The sequence below is a fragment of the Phoenix dactylifera genome, chromosome 15 (genome assembly GCF_009389715.1).
Source record: "Phoenix dactylifera cultivar Barhee BC4 chromosome 15, palm_55x_up_171113_PBpolish2nd_filt_p, whole genome shotgun sequence".
In the NCBI taxonomy this organism is placed as follows: domain Eukaryota; kingdom Viridiplantae; phylum Streptophyta; class Magnoliopsida; order Arecales; family Arecaceae; genus Phoenix; species Phoenix dactylifera.
In genome coordinates this window covers 6,459,102-6,477,019 of record NC_052406.1, presented here as the reverse complement: position 1 = coordinate 6,477,019, position 17,918 = coordinate 6,459,102, and the positions used below count along the sequence as shown (strand labels likewise).

The following is a 17,918-nucleotide window of genomic DNA, read 5'->3' as shown; positions in this document are numbered from 1 at the left end:
GCAAGATGAACAGCAGAAAACTTATACCAAGTCTAATGGAAGGTTGAGCAGATTATTACAGAAGACCACCAAACTAACATCAACCTTTTAGGGACTAAACTTGATTAGAAAACACAATTAGGTGAATTGACTAGATGACCTGTTTCCATATGCAATTCACAGTTAATCCAATGGCTGTCTGTTTGCTTATGTACAGATTGTGTAGCTGGATTAATTAAAATATGAAAAGTTAGGCATGGTGAGAAAACTAATTAATATATGAGAGCAATGAGATAAGCACTAGCATTTTGCACGTAGCATGGTGTGACAATTGATGAGGCCGACAGCTTCCAGAGGATTATAAATGGCATTATGTCTGCATTCATGTTTTATCTCAAAACCAATACCACTGAAGGATTCAGATAGCGAACTGAGATAAGCAATATTACAGAACAAATGTACAAATAGAAGATGAAGAACTGCTAGAAGGAAAAATATAATGGAGAAAAGAATTTATCCACCTAATGCAATAATAGTAACCCATATATATTGCAGCATCATTCCTTTATTCGGTATTGTTCTCGACAATGTGATAACTTTCACAGCTCCATCTTTGCATCCTTATAATAAGATTTAATGTGGAAAATTTAACCTACCCTATGCTCTCCAGCATGCATTTGCCTAATTACAAAGCCCTATGGACACCTTGCGGATCCACAGGAGTAGAAGATTGTATTCATAGAAGAATTTTTTTGGTTGTGCGGGGGCTCAACTCCTTTTGTATTCCAACTCCCTGATGCTCCCTTTCTTGACAGGGAATTTATGCCAACCAACATCCACAAATAACAAATATCTTATCCATGTGGGACTTGGTAAATCATATTCATTATTGTTGCTTCCTGAAGAAGGGCTTCTGACAGACCAGGAGCTTCTCATCGCTGTTACCATCAAATTCCATCATGCGGATATCCCACTTTAGCTTTGTTATAACAGACCTGGCCGCTTCAATAAGAGGAGATGCATCATGAAATATCACCCAGCCCTGCATGTGTATCAACATCATCAGTTAATGCAAGTTTTACAAGGGCATTCACATATCTTAGAAGTTAAACATTGCTATCAACATATATTTAAAATAAACAAATAGTTTTGGAAAATTTGGCCAGAAAAAGAATAGATCATAATCTCCAATTGCCGAGGATGATGGGGGCTATGACATTTTGCATAAGGAATTGGAAAAAGAAAAGAAGCATTAGTAATCTCCGTAAGCCAGTTTAAAATATCAACTTGCCATAGCGAAAAAGAGAGATCTGAGAGATGCAATTTGTTGGAAACTGAATCAGAGTGACAACATTTAACCTTTTCCAAGAATTATAAGGTAATGTTTTCTGATAAGTACACAAATACTAGATGGACCTTCATGAACCTTACTGCAGGGTCAAGCAATGATTAATTATTAACAATTCATCCCAAAAAAGAAAAAGGAAAAGAAAACAATCACCAAGAAATCTGACTCCCAAGAAGACTACTGCAAGCAGTCATCAGAAGATTTAAACTTTTTGTTTCTTAGCCCGTTTCAACAATTATTATGGACTGGCAAAGATGACCGGACGATATCTTCCCCTGATATGTGAGCAGATATATTTATGATCAACTTTGACATGACAAGAGATTGACTGCATGGGGCCATAATGTTCCAGTAGTTATTCATACGCTTGTAGGGAAATGGACTGTAAAGATGACCAATGGCATCTTCCCCTGAATATAGTAGCTGGAGAATTATGAATGCTTTCTAACGGTCTTCTTCAGGAAGTGTTTCTGTAAGCTCGGAGTTGCTGGATGAATTACGATTCTCTTCTATTTATTAATTATTATTATTGCTGTATGGTAATATAACACAAATAGAGGTTTTATGAGGCAATAACAAGAGCAGTTATGTTGTATGATACATACTTGATAAGGAGGAGACATGCTGGAAAGATGGACATATTACAAATGATTATTCTGAAACAGTTGTGATGCAAAAGCAGAAATGACACATTACGATGCTCTAATCATAGATGTGTTGCAAAATCAGCCATGCTAGATCGTGGAGGTATAATTTAAATACTTCAATTTTGAGCAATCAGATATATTCCTTGGTCGCAATTTTATGACCTGGGTACCTAGGGTAATAATGTGGGAACAGGAGGGAAAAGCGAAACGAAAATTGAGCTCAGGTATACAAGGAGCATTCAAAGAAGCGCTTTCTGATAAAACCATATGAACATCAACAGAATCCAATGGAGAAATTAGATTTATATCCTGTTAAAAAAATTGTGACCGTTGGTTATGACTGCTCAACAAGTTCTGTTTTTGAACTTTTTTACCAATGGAACTTCTGTTTTTGGCTCAAGAATGCAGAAGAACATTATTTCTTAGATATTTCGTTAAGATCTTTTTTCCCATATGAACAACAGTAATAAATATAAGATCTTCACCATGAATTATAGCAAGGCAACAATCAAAATTCACAGAGATCAAACTTTTGTTGAAATGTTTATTGTGGATTGCACCAAATGCCTTACTGTTTGAAGGTATCATTATTCATGCAGCACAGACAACAATGCACAATGTAAATATTTCATATTAACAAATAGTTATCTAGTTGAAATGCCAGGTTAAGAAGTCATTTTTGGCTAAAGTGTCTGGTTGCGAGAAATTTGTGACATGAAGGTTGCAGCAAACAACAGTATGCATACTGATTATCAACCAACAAAAAAAAGATGAAGCTTGAATATTTTCAACCTCTGGCCGTAGTATGCGATCAATCTCCAAGAATATGTCAAGCATGGAGCATCTGTGCTTCTGATGATCTTCAAGTGATAACAATCCATCAGCATGCACCATATCATAAGTTCTTGGATATGTTGGAAATGCTTCACACCTAATTAAAGATAGTCATATGTTTATGAATAATATGGAAAACAATTAATAGAATAGATGGAATTACGACATAATAAAAAAAATCTAATGGAACCAAATGACTCTTTCGAACAAGCATGCAAGCTGACATGAATATTATTTTCTAAATATCTATCCGAGTGCTTGATATTCTGGCATAATTGAGTTAAGAAACTCAATTCTAGAAAGATATAGCATCTATAGAAAGATTAGACATAATGATAGCCAAAACTAACAAGCACTATCTGGGATGACTTTGAACGAATAATTTAAAACTCAGAAGTTGCACAAAGATGTCAGGCAAAAATAATTTAAAGTTTTGAAGCAACCAGACCAGGAGAAGATGAGAAGACTACGTCAAACAATTCCCTCTAAGACGTACTGGCAGGGATTATAAACAGATTATTCGACAGATGTGTATTAAGAAACAAAAGAAAGAGTTTTTTAATTGCACTTTGAATATTATCCAGCATAAACTGAATGCATGCATTTGCTTTGAATATCATCCAACATAAACTGAATGCATGCAACTTCCATTAACAGATGCTCTCCAGGAAAGATGGCAACAAATTGAATATCATCCAGCATAAACTAAATGAGTGCAAATTTCATTAACAGATGCTCTACAGGAAAGATGACAACAAGTGCATAAGGGAATCGGGCAAGGTGGAGGTGGATGCGGAGTGGAGAGAGTTGCCATAGGATTTCTGTTAAACATTTTTTTCATGTAAAAGATAAGGTGATAAAAGCTGGAGAACCAGCAATCAGATTATGCATCATCCACAGGGAGGTATCTGTATGAGACAGCAAATAACTTGCAGAACATATTACTAGTGGGCTGAAACAGTCATACATACCAATCATGCTGAACACCGATAAATCCCCTATCGAAAATGAGAGGAAGATAGTTAGGGCCACTTGTAGGCACCACATTCATCACCCACACAGATTTTCCAGCATCCAATAAAGCAGCATTGAAACCACCAAATCGAGCATTCATGTCTAGCACATTTCTGACCATGTTGAAAGGGGGGGCAGGATCTTCATCACCAGGTCTCTTTGGATGATCTGAGAATATTAGAGGTGAAAGAAGAGACCAATAATTATGAACCAAAGACTTCCAGTTTGCAGCATCCTCGGAAAAATATTCTGTGTGTACACCTGGTGAAGGGAAACATTGTTAATATAAGTTAAACAGTCATGCAGATATGAATGATGGTTTAGATTTTATTACTGACGTAATATTATTGAGCAATTGCATATAGACATGAAGAATAGTTACAATCTTTTTTCTTTTTCTAAATAATATATCATACCATGCATATCAAGTTCAGTAAAGTTCAATTTAGCCTGATAAGGCCAGGGTGTACGATACTCAATGGGAATCCAACGCCGACTTCTGGTTCCTGCTATGCATGGATTGAGTGGTTGGTAGTATGGAGATTCAATATCACGGCTTCTATCGCAGACTGCAGGTCCAGATTTCCTATAAAGTGAATGTGTTGTATTGTGATAAATCAGGACTATTCATTGGTCGTGTACTAACAGAATTGCAAAGAACATAGACATAGAATGCATACCTAGAACTGTAGCATTTATTTTTACTGGTCTTTTTCCAGACAATTGTTTCATCTTGTTGTGACAACATATCCCAACACAGATTTTCAGCAAAATCACAAATTATTGCCAACTTCTTTTGGTTCTCTTTGTCACGTAGAGATCTATGAGTATTCATAAGTGAAGTCCAGACAAAATAACCCCCGGGCCTCAAAAGTCTGTCTACTTCAACCAAGAAAATACCATCTGCAACAAAATAATGAACAGCAAGTCAGAAACCAACCCATAATAAATAAATTAAATTGGCCTGTAATACATAAAAAAGACAAAAAGGTTTATGATGTTGTACTGGGATTTTTAGTAAAAGGAATCTCGGTTCAATTCAAAAATAATAGATCAAGCATAAATCAACAGGAGTATATGCATTTCTTTGGATCTTGACATAGTTTATTGCTCCGGAATAAAACATCAAATTCAATGTACTTATAAGAATCTCTTCTGCATTCAAATGAAAAGAAAAGAACACATCAATATCAACCCATTGTTTTGACAGTGTAGGAACACAAAAGAAAGCTTGCAAGAAATTGGTAAATTAAATCCATCACCATAAGTTAAAATTTCGGCATACTGATTTTACTTTCTTTTCCCCCTTATCCCTTCACTAAAATAAGACATCAAAAAATCAACACTTCTCTAAGACAACTGCTGAGGATCCATGCCCCATGCAACTTACAAACTTCGGGAAGCATAATACACTAAGACATAACACACCATCATCCAGTTTCAGTCTTTATCTTCTGCTTTGAACTTCTTATTAATTATTTATATCTTCTTATTAATTATTTCTTTAATATATCATCTTTTGCTAAAATGACACATATTAAAGAATATTTACAATCCATTAGTTATATAGGTAATATATGGTTAAATGACATGAATTAACAACAAATCTAATCCAAGTATTAAGGGGTCCACTAGATTTTCCATTTTAACTCTACTTAGTTCTACATGCATATGCTTTTAATATTTTCAAGATCCTTTCTCACAAGTATCATCATTTTTTAAAGGGCTTTTCCCTCTCGTTTTTTGGCATAAGATACAAATCCACATTACTCTCCTATTGCAGCCTCAAATGTTCACTATACGTGACCATATCAAATTTTTAGGGAAGGCCCAATGCGACCTCTCTTGTACACACCTGTGAACTATTCTTCCTTGGTAAGACACTTCAACAGCATTTTCATATCTGCTCTGTTCAAACTTATGTGATTATATCCTCATTTCCATGCATGTAACACTGGGGCTTTACTCTTAAAAAAGTTGGGGGGGGGGGGGGGGGGGGGGGTTGCAATAGTATGGGTGGCAGTTTTTCTTCACCTCCTTTTCCTTAAAAAAAAAAAAAAGATTCTCTATGTTTTCTATCTAATGTTATAGGTATGTGTACTTTTCTTCATAATAGTGATGGAAGAATTGTTATGAAACAAGCAGTATGAGACACGTTATTTGACCTTTCAAGGCCCATATGGACAGACAGTTGAGATGTTAAAAAGGATCGTTAAAAGGATAAAAGTACAATACTACAATACATTATGAAGCATAACTAAGAATGGAAAACCATATATTTTGATGTGGGCTATGATGACTTAATTAGCGCCCAGTGCCCATCATACCTAAAATAGTGAGGTAAAGTCCTAAACTAATGTTGCTGTAACTAAAAAGGAAGAAAATATAGTCAATTAATATGAATTCAAAATATGCAATTATACAAGCAAGAAGTTTTTGGGTCATTCAAATGTCTAATTAATGATGAAAGTTCGTATATGCAATCATTCCAAGCTGAGAAAACCATCTCTTTTCACTCATTCATTTGTCATACATGTTTAAGTTCCTATAAACAGTTTGTGGTGATTAGCATAACAAACACCATACATTGTACTGATCATACAGCACTGATTTTCATTGCCTATGTATGCTGATAAAAAACCAGAATATTATAGAAACAGTTTGGCAACTAGAATGTTCCCTCTTATAATGCATTTACTCATTGTAAAAGTAATGCTCCGGGAAATATCTACAAAAGAATTTGTTTGATTAAGCAGTGATTTAAAGATGCACATTTTTTTAGTTCGTTGTCACATTCGCTTACAATAAGAAATACTGGTCCTATTATCAGAGCTTCTGGAACCCAGATACAGGATTAAAGAGAAAGTAAAACAATAACAATTCAAGGAAATTCTCAAATTAAGCAATTTTGATTGATTAATAATTACCATTTTTCTCCCACTCAATCCCACATCTTGCACAATGCAACATATCAAAGGAAAGATGTGGGTATGGCAACTGTTTTGACGCAAATGAACCAATCATAGCAGGAATGCCTCTCTCAAGAGTGAGTTGAACTTGACTACCAGTGGCCTCATAGTTTGCAATGCACAAGGTCAGCAACTGCTTTGAGAAAAGATGTGCTCCAAAGCTACCAAATCCACACCCTATATCCAGGACAGTTCTTACCTGCAACATTAGAGTCAGACATAGGACATAAGTTATATCCGAATAGACAGAGTAGAATAAAGATGAACCATCACTACCATAACTATAGCCAACAAGTTCTATCTCTATCAAATAAAATTCGTTTACAAACAAAAATCTGGATGCAGATGTTGATGATGATTGCTTATTTGATTCATTAAAACTATTTGAGCATTCCTCTTGAGAAGAAGAAACTAATTATTGCAAAACAAAAAATAATGATCAGAAGGAACAAGTGTTTCGCATGAATGTGCTTAAAGATTTTTTTGGTTGGTGCAGGCAGATACTTCAGCCAGGTGAAAGAACAAAAAATATGGGGTTTCTTCCCAGTCTAACTTAAACAAAATCAAGTTTGCAAATGACTTGTTCTAATATACAATGATCACAAAAGATGGAACTAGGTCAGCCAAATTATCTCGAAATGCACCAACATGATATGACTGGTTGACGAAAAAAATAGCAAATGATATCTAACTAATTAATGATAATTATATTGATATTAGCATAAACATATACAACAAGCCTTATTTTATCAACTTGGAACCTGTGCATGGATATTAAGACATAAGTTGTTCTTATTTAACACATAAAGAAATACATGGAATCTCACAAAAACATGCAAGAGATCATTGATTATTTAACAGCAGCAATACTTGTAGATATCAATATTCTGACATATCCATACAACTTGTAAACAAGTCATATAACTTCAGGCTTGGAACTGAATGAAAGGGAAAATTGTATTATTTGGAAAAAAAAGGCGCAAAATTTGGATCTCTTGAGTATGAGATCAGAAAATTTTAAAACAAGGTGTCAGGGGAAACTTTGAAAGAAGTGCAATATAAGGAAAGAAATGAGCAGAATAAAAAAAAAATAAACAGAAACGTTTGCCGTGTGTTAGATAATTAAGATTTTTTCCTAAAAACAAGATAAAATAACTTCCGCCCATGGGATGAAAATAAAATAAAAATTTTCAATAATTTAGAGGTTCTACTGAGCTTCTTAGACATAGGCAACATTATGAAACAGTCACCTGTCAAACTCAAGGCCAGAATGACTTTCAAGTTAATGTTGTATTCAAGGTTTATTTTCAACCTGACATCAAAATGTTCTAAGAAACAAAAGCTTGATATCAATAAAATGGCAGAGCTAATGTCACAAACAATATGCTAATTTGGAATACCTTACTTGAATACTAAAAACAACATAATACCATGACTCATAGCAACAGAAAGCTTAATTTGAAGAAATTCTTCGATGATGATCTAAATTCCATGAACTATGCAGCTGGAATTGCAACCCATTCTAAAAAAGCATAAATATAAGCATAATGAAACAGTTTGTTCTAAGTGTTGAAAGTGACGGTGATCTGTAAATGAAGGGGAAAATATCACTATGATTTATTATCCCAAAGGCACGAATTCTATGCAGTATGCACCAAATTGAGATTTTAAAGAACAGCCCTTAACGATTCACCAAATTAAGTATCTTATCCATTTCATACACTAGCCTCCTTTAAGAAACAGCATCATTAAAACATAGTTCTCTTACAGCCTTGTATAAAGTATATTCTGTATTATGCTGAAACAAGAACCAACGGCAACTTTAAAGCACATATACTGTCGAGCAGAACTGCTTTGTTTTCTGTATTATACTGAAACAAGACCAACAGCAACTTAAAGCACATATACTGTTGAGCAGAGCTGCTTTGTTTTACTGTTAAGCAGAGCTGCTTTGTTTTTTGTATTATTCTGAAACAAGAACCAACAGCAACTTAAAGCACATATACTGTTGAGCAGAGCTGCTTTGTCAACTTAATGTTTTACATTCATGAATACTGTATGCTTTGTTATTTCCTTAATTATCACTTTCTCCAATTATAAATATGTGAAAAATAAATTAGCTATTAGTAAAGAATAAGTAGTTAGAGGTGATGAGCAAAATTATACTCACCCCAGCTTCATTAAAATTAGATTCATTCCTCAGCCCAATCATCTCAGCTATTTGATGCGAATAGTCTTCCACTCCATCAACCATAAGGGAGTCAGAGTGAAAAGAGATATGCTCTTCTTCCACCATCATTCTAAATCACACAGCTTAAAAACCACATAAATTGAACAAAAACACAAGATTAATCCAATCTAGTATGGAAAAAACAAACAAAAGTTCTACCTCTTGGTTAAGCTCCCAGAGGAGAATTCTTGCCCAGTGATCTTCACATTCTCCTTCCAAATGAAGTCCCTCCCACTTGGCCACCTAAGAGGAATTTTATAATTCCTTGGTGGCAGAATCAAACAGCCTCTATCCTTCGCAGACTCTCGAACACATAGACGCTCATATTCAATAGGGGTGTCATGATCTCCCAAATCCAAACTCTCTGAGATATTGTAGTAACAGGGGACATAGTTCTCATACTCCGGTGGGCAGAATTCCAACTCCTTCAACCTTGCTTTGCCGAGTGACAGCTCTCCAATATCCGATAAGTCGGCGACAAGCTGCTCCTGGAGCCGTCGGTAGCCGTTATAAATGTTGTGGGGAGAGGAGGTGGAAATGGAGAGAGCCCAGTAGAGCGATCCCGATAGTGCGAGGGTGGTGACGATGACTAAAGCCAGCTTAAGAAGCAAAAATGTCAGGCTTGGCCGGCTTCTCGCTACTCTGCCCGAGCAAGTGGCCTCGTGGCCAAATCCATTCTCCAAAGAATCCTTCACCTTGTAATTCTGATCAAACAGGTCATGGCCACCACCGACCCGTCCCCCACCGGACAGCCCACGATAGAGCGGCCTCGACATCGCCCCTCCTGCCTGCCCCAATCGGCATTCAACCAAATCGACGATCAAAAACTCACCTTACACAATAAGACCTCAACCAAATCAAAAAACTAAGAAGGCCAAGTTGTTCTTCTTCCTTCCTACGATCAGAACAGGGAGAGTGGCTTAACGCGAAGTGGAGAGATAAGAGAAAATGGGGCATGGAGAGACAGGTTCGGTTGGCCATGCAACCAGAGCACAATAATAGCCAACGAATGGTCCCATCTACCCCATTCCACGGCAAAAGAGAGGAACAAAGGGACCTTTTTCAGAAGGGGAATTCTCCTACATGAGTTCCAGTTCGGTGAAGTACCGAGCAATGCATGAAAACTCCTACTTCCCAACGGAGCCCAACCTCTCATTCAAGACACCACATGAACGCAAAAATGAAGACACTAAACAAGGAAAAGAGGAATCTTTACCTGAGAATCTCAAAGATAATTGAAGCAAGTACCGAAAAAATCCCAGCTTTCTCAGGTTGGGGATCTCGGGAGCTCGCCCGACAGAGACATTCCACCATTACCACCTGTGAAAACACTTGGATTTCTGCTTTGTTTTCTCCCAGACTACTTGGCTACCTTGTTCCTCTTCTTCTTCCTCCTCTTTTTCTTCGCCCGCTTCGTCTTCTTCTTCCACCCTCTTAACAAATGGCGGAAGAGAGGAGAAGAGGACAGAGGAGAGGAGGCCGCGTTTCCCCTCCCTCGCTTTCTAGTGCTGAGCTCCCCTCCCTTTCTCGCTCCCTCACGAGCCTCTTCACCGCTGCCCAAGCGGATCCGCGTCCCAAACAAAAGAATTTATTATATAGAAAGGAATGGTGCAAAATTTCCAGAGTGACAAGGTTTATTTTATTCTATACGGTATTTAATGACGGGGGAAAGCAGTGTATTAAGTATTTAAGTGGGGCAGATCAATGGAGCTACTTTGACACCTTTTGAGGGTACATGATCACATTAATACATTTTTTAAGGGAATTCACAACAAGGTATACATAATTACATATAATTTTAACGTAGTATAATAATTTTGTAATATAATGATAATTATGTTAGGTTTACTTTATAAATTTGATCTGATTTGGTCACCATACGGTATTCTCTATATTTTTTAGGTGGAGAGTTTGCTTTGCAGTTTTCGAGAAATTAGAAACAATAGATTCATACTTTATCTCTGGCCAGCTATGCATTAACATATACTTAATACTAATAATCAAATTTAATCATCTTGTGGTAATGTGAACTAGCAATTGGTGCAGTGCCCTTCCTCTATTATAGAAATCAAATTTATTTAATATAAAAATGAAAGGGTATAAATATTGGAGAGAGAATCCAAATTTTCAATAGTGCCTATTATTGTTTATTGTCATGACAATGCTGCATTTGAATTCATTTTGCAGCCATCATAATCATTTCTAAAGAAAAGAGAAACAGAAAGAGTTTCTAATTGCTTCAATTACTATGATTATTATTTGTTGATGTTTGAATAAAAAAACTGTATGTTTGGTGAAAGAAAAAAAAGCTTCCCAACATCAAAGTAGCGTAGATCAACCAAGTCGGTATCGTATTTTATAAATACATGGGTACGTTACAAATAAAATACATAAAGTAATTAAATGACAATTAGACTAATTAGATTCGATAACATAGTGGTAATATCACTCAGTTTCAAGTTATGGAGGCTATATGATGCAGGCCACTGGAGCACGTCATAAAACCAATTGTGCTTGGATTTTTTGGTGGGTAGTGGGTAGTGGCAAAGATGATTAGATAAGAAATAAAAACCGGCTACTCAAACAGTGGGCTCCGGCGGATTTTTGGTTAAATAAATGGATAGGTAAGTGGGCCCCCAATTGGATAGGGTAAGGTTGGAGATTTTCAATATATTATTCGTTTGAAATTACAAAATAAAAATCTAATTTTCTTCTTCTCTAATGAAAAAGGAAATGAATAGTGATAGCCATGGAAATCCCAAGGTGACTATTATTGCTTCCAAGAGAAGGTAAAAAGTGAAGATGATGGAAAAAAAATGATAAGTTTGGATACATGATAAAAACAAATCAAGGATGAGAAGTGAAGATGGTAAAGATTGAAAAGTAGAATCTATATATTAAAAAATGAATGAGATTACATGTGCAAGTACAACAAGAATATTTGATAGTGATAAGAAAACTACAATATTGCATGCTAAGTGTTTTAAAGAACAGACTAATGTTGTACCAAAAAAGAACAGACTAATGTTGTACCAAAAAAGAACAGACTAACATAGCATTGCCAGGACAGCAGAATAAGTTAGAAAATATGATGATAATAGCAGCTAGGGTCAACCATTTTGAATTACCAGTGCCATGGTCAGCTATAAGTAGTTGGAATCAATTTTTTTAACTGGCTCTTAGCTTGTAATTGCGACCAACCCAGGGTTCGACTCAAGATAGCAATATTTCCGCTATTATTCTCCAAATAAAAAGACAAATAAATTTTTAGTAGCAAATTTATAGAAGCTATCATTCGGATGATATCAATATGGTATGACAATAATATGTAAATTTTAATTAATCACAAAAATAACAAAAATTATTTTTAACAATTTTAGGGATTAATAGCTCACACTCTCAACATTGCTTGTTGTGGAATGCTCCTTATTAACCAAGAAATTAGAGAGAGTTCTACCAATTAACTTTATTTCACACTTTTCCATAAAATAATGTTAACCGGATTATTACCATACTTTGTGCTCATATTTGGATGTTTAAATACTGACCATCTTATAATCCCCACAAAACCAGCACCCAATACAACTTTGGAAGCTCAACTTGCATAAAATACACGCTCCAGGGCCAGCCCTGCCATTTTTCGGTACGGCCCGGGATGTGGTCCCCGCTCGGTGACGATGACCCGCTCTCACCGCGTCGTCGGCGCTCGGCTGCAGTCCGTAGCCACAAGTTCTCCACCATCATAAATCCAGACCGTCCATTCTAGCCGCCTCTACATCGTTCCACTCAGTATAAGACTTTCATGATATATCGAGTCATTCATTAGATTTCACGAGACATGGCATCGTTGCATTAATTTACTCTTGTTTTCAGGGAAACTTACGTTAGTACCCTCGCGGCGATGATGTAAGTAAGGTCCTGTTTGGGGAGCTGTTAATAGTAGAGCTTTTGGAAGTAGAGCTGTTGAAAGTAGAGCTTTTTGAAGCAGAGCATTTATAAAAAGTTGTTTGCTGTTTGGTAACTACATCTCTAAAGTGCTGTGACACTTTAACATGTGTTTGGTAAACAAACTGAGAAAGTACTTTTGTGGGACAAAATAACCATAAAGGACATTACCAGTATTATATAATAGAGCATAATAAAATATAATATGTATTAATACGTAAATATATGATATAGTATAATATTAATGTAATATAATATAATATTATTATAATATAGTACTATAACATTATGTATTATAAAATAATAATTTAATATAATATTAAATTATTTAACATAACATATCAATGTATTATAATATAATATAATATAATATAATATTATATTTATAGTATAATACAATAATAAATATATAAAATATTATAATTATTAGTGTAAATTAATTTTTCATCATTCTAATGACCATTTATCTCTCTAACAAATAGAGAGAAAGGAAGAAGAAGATTGAGAGGGAAAGGGAGAAAGGAAGAGGCGGGATAAGGTTTTTGGGGAAAAAAAGTGTAATTTAAATGGGGGTATTTTGGTCTAAAAAACAGCTTTCCGACAAAGCTAAAAACAGCATTTTCGGAAAGCTCCAAATTGGAGCTTCTCCCCAAAAGCTGTTTTCAGCTTCCCGCAAAAGCTGAAACAGCTTTCCGAAAATTTTACCAAACACCATTTTTTATCTAAAAGTACTTTTGGAGGGGCAGAAAGTGCTTTTTGGCCATCCAAAAGCTCTTCCAAACAGGGCCTAAGTTTGGTTCAATTCGTTAATCCTGATGGCCATTTTGATATTTTCATTATAATTTGGGACGTGGGAATCGCCGAATTTCGCCGGCAAATCGGCGAATTTCGGGATGGGGGAACCGCGTTTTCTCCACTTAGGAGGAAGTGGAATCTTTTTCCGGTCGGAACTGGCAATTCGACAATCCCAGCCGTACATTGTGGGTCTCGAATCCTGAACCACTGCACTAATGATACAACATTCCATCGGATTGGAGGGCCAGGATTGCTAGCTAAGTGACGAAGGCCGACTTAGTGGACGGGTGACGATGGCCTTGACTCAACGGCCCGTCACATGATTCATGAGCCTCCGCCCCCATGTATTTTGTTTTATATAAATAAAAAGGCTCACGCATCCCCTCACGTTTACCCATTTAAAAGCCCTTTCAAGCCACCCGGTAATCAGTACAACGGAGTAGATGGTCTTCTATGCAGCTCATCATTCTGATATATTATTCTGGATGAACCAAGCATATGTTCCTTATTTTCTTCGTCAGTTTTTTTTTGACTTTATTAGCTGCTCTCATGTGCATATCGCGGTGAGGCATCGATATACCAAAAAAAAAAAAGGCCCTCCTATTTCTAAAATTTTCAAATTAGTTCCTAGCTTCACTTGTTACGAAATACCCCCCTTTGGGGAGTTTACTCGGTAGCTAATTTGAAATATGTATATATAATAGTAAAATCTGCTCTAAATCTAACCCAAATATGTATAACTTTTTATAAATATTTTTTTTAGATTAAAAAATATATAGCTTCATCTGATCCGATTCATCCAATCTGCACCCTAAGACTATCAATTTCATCTAATTGCGAGACAAGTATGGTACAGATACGGATAATAATCTATCCAATCCACACTCGACCTATTGATACTATATGTAAATGACCGAAACACCTCCTTCGTTGTTATCTTTATACCATTCTTAAAAAATCTAATCTATTTTTCCAGCAAAATAATGAACAAGTTGATTTTTTGTGTGCAAGATTCACATCCTTTTGGAAGACACGGGATGAAGCTCACAGCAGATCATATGCCACGCCTCAGATGCAAAGAAGGCTGACATATTTACTTCGGGCTAAAGTTTGGTGGCCGACCTTGGATTTGGCTTGCTCTAGCCTTAGCTGGCAGTATCTAAAGCTTGATCGCTATCACGACTCCGTGGCATGCGGACTCTCAGCAATTGCAATCACGGGATTGTAGTGATTAGAAGGCTGTGACTGCATTCCGATCAGAGATATTGTCCGCTTTAAGAAAGAACGCTGAAAGAAAAGAAATGGCCCTTTTTATAAAGTACAATCCTTTCTGCTACTCTTTAGATGTGGGATTAAAGTTCCGGATCCTTCATTCGCCCTCCAACAATTATAATGATCATTATAGAGTTTTTAAGAGCTTATGCTGTAATATTCTTTAGAAAATAAAAATTATTTTTTTTTCCACTTCATGCTTAAATCTTTATGCAAACTTAAAAATATATTTTTTATTTAGTGAAAAGCAATTATGTGAATATTTTTATTTTTCATTATTGATCGTTATTGTCTGTTGTTTCAAAATAATCCCAGCACAGAGAATTTTTTTTAGTGTTAATGAAACTTTGGACATGGAGTTAAAATTCTTGTTGCATGAGCAATCTACAACATTTAGTTGTTCAAATCTTGCATAGAATGTGATTTATTTCTCACTTCATGAAAAAATTGTGTATAGTACTTATAATATGTAATTAAAAGCATGATTGAGTTAAGCAAAAGTAGATATATACACACTTCATGGAAGAATACAAGCATAGGTTTTCTAACCGAGTATTATTTATCCTTGATATCATATTTTATACATAATTTGATGCTTGGAAAGCATAAAAAAAATTACTTGGCTAACTAATCCAGGCAAATGAGGAAACCTATTGCGACTCGAGTCATAGACCCTATGCACGAAAATAAATTTACCCAAAAACGTTGCGTCATGAAGAAAGCATGAGATGTTGCTACCCTCATTTACATAGCTGTTATGTGACGTCCACCTAACTTCCAATGAACCTAAATAATGAGCACTCGATGAGTAGGTCATCTGGAAATTTAGAGTCATGCACCCTACTAAGATAGTAGCAAGCGTTCACGCTGCTATTAGTCTCTGCAAATAGTTCTGTCCCTCTCGTCATTCTCTTTTGCACTAAATGATTCATATACTACCAACCAAATATAGATATTTCTTTGCAGCAAACAATTTCCATTTCTTCAATTCAGTCTTTGTTTTCCAGCCAAATTTGTACTGTCTCACCTTGTTTAATGATTTAGGTGGAGGATAAATACATTACCACCACCATGATCATTTCCAAACTAATTAAATATAATTCTCCAAGGAGGAGCACAACCTATCATCACCACATTGTATGAACAACGTGTGAGGATCCGTGCGGGCGTATGTTTAGTCCTACATTGGTTATTTGTTGGGCAAATCTTGGACAGTTAAACATGATCAAAAAACTCAAATAATACTTTTCGGCTAACCATTTGGACAAGGTCCTGGGTTGTTACAAATGGTATCAGAGCAGGCTTGTCCTATAATCTATGCAGACTAGAGAACACTGCAGCACGGATCCATTAGAGCTGATCATGGGCCGATTGTGGTGTTTGTTTTCCACAAAATGAGGTAGATTCTATGATTTATTGCTACCATTGTTGTGCCTAACACACCTAAGGGAAGGTGACGGGCAAGGCATGGCACTCAATTTCCTTTCTCATGGGAACACCATGTGATCTCACCCCACCAGGCTGATGCTCGGTCCCCTAGCCATCATAAATCCATTTAATAAACCCACCGACACCATGAAGCAAAAGCCTAAGATTAATAAAATACCTTCTCATGACTTGGTTAAACATGATGACAAAATTGTGGGCAGCATCAACATGTAGACATGATAAGATACATGAGACAAGAACTTTAAGATTTTATTGGGCTGAGAACTTTAAATAAGAAAATGGAGGGCTCACACTCTCACTAGATCTTGGTTGGTCAAATAACTAATTGTTTTTATGGTGGGTGAATCGAAAAGATAGGGAGAGTGAGAGTTATAACCTTTTTTTTTTCCGGAGAAATAGTTGAAACTTATTAGTGTCCTTGGTTCACACGGTTGGAGCAGGTCCTGACATCTTGGTCAATATCAGCAGTAGGTAGACTTCCACTATCAATACGTAAAATATTCCAGCTCAAAATAAAGTTAATGCGTGCAAAAAAAATCTTGATCTTTTTAGCTAACTTGATTTGTCTTAATTATGCTCCCATTATCTATCTGGAAGATAGGCATGCATCTCGCATGGACAGACACAAATACATATATACATATATATACATACATACATATATACATAAATATATTTTTGTATTTATATCTACCTATCTATCTATATCTACATCCGAGGTCCGAAATATTAATTATTTTGACTCCTAACTATGAACAGTCTAAGATAAACATTGTGAGTTTGATACCTTCTATTAGACCAACCTCGAGAAACTTAGCATGTTATAGATATCACATAGCATGATAAACTTGGTTCTCTACACAAATTTGGGCGTATATCCCACTTTATAAATATAAAAAATTAATAACATTCTGCTAAAAAAAATGAGAATCTTATAAGGAGCAATCATTTCACAACCCATGTCTTCTATTATGGGAACGCCAGATGGCAACTGGACTTTAGTGGGCGAATGAACAAGATAGCAGTGGGGTGTGGGACTCCGCACACGGGTCCATATACTGGCTGTCGGGTTGTCAACGAGGGTGCAACCCTCCCTCTAATACCACCATTCTAGTGCTGTTAAAAGCACCAAATCTTTATTAATATCAAATAATATAGGCTTAGTATTGGTAATAATTATTAAAATCACCATTTATCCTAAAAATTTAAGCTGATAGAATGATGTAGATTTATTTATATATTTTATATTTTTTTACACTGCTCCTCATATGTGGGCCGGGTTCGAACTTAGAATCTTTGTTCTAATACCATGTTGAAATCACCATTTGCTCCAAAAACTTTAGTTGATATGAGATAAATTAATTTATGTATTTTATTTTATTTTTACAATAATTACCTATCATGAGCTCCACTCTGTTTGTTTTTGCCTGGCTCAT

General features: G+C 35.8%; 1 protein-coding gene across 2 annotated transcripts; it reads right to left on the bottom strand.

Annotated features, from left to right (window-relative positions):
* Window positions 1-459: 459 nt before the first annotated feature.
* LOC103707940 (probable pectin methyltransferase QUA2) lies at window positions 460-10,591 on the bottom strand. 2 transcript variants are annotated; one of them, XM_008792665.4, is made up of 9 exons: window positions 10,238-10,591; window positions 9,181-9,809; window positions 8,962-9,091; window positions 6,750-6,990; window positions 4,503-4,725; window positions 4,239-4,408; window positions 3,780-4,083; window positions 2,767-2,905; window positions 460-1,021 (listed from the first exon to the last, which is right to left on the bottom strand). In XM_008792665.4, the coding sequence occupies exons 2-9, from the start codon at window positions 9,795-9,797 to the stop codon at window positions 866-868; spliced, it is 1,980 nt and encodes a 659-aa protein (XP_008790887.1). In that variant the 5' UTR covers window positions 9,798-9,809; window positions 10,238-10,591; the 3' UTR covers window positions 460-865. The 2 variants fall into 2 exon arrangements, with proteins under 2 accessions (XP_008790887.1, XP_008790888.1); XM_008792666.4 differs by having other exon boundaries at window positions 9,181-9,805; window positions 10,238-10,589.
* Window positions 10,592-17,918: the final 7,327 nt, after the last annotated feature.

Bases quoted from the DNA above. Each gene is read 5' to 3' on its own strand.
- LOC103707940 (XM_008792665.4), bottom strand. From the start codon at position 9,797: ATGTCGAGGCCGCTCTATCGTGGGCTGTCCGGTGGGGGACGGGTCGGT. The intron at 4,409-4,502 runs GTATGCATTCTA...TTCACTTTATAG, and splicing joins AATAAATGCTACAGTTCTAG to GAAATCTGGACCTGCAGTCT. The intron at 4,084-4,238 runs GTATGATATATT...TCCCTTCACCAG, and splicing joins TACTGAACTTGATATGCATG to GTGTACACACAGAATATTTT.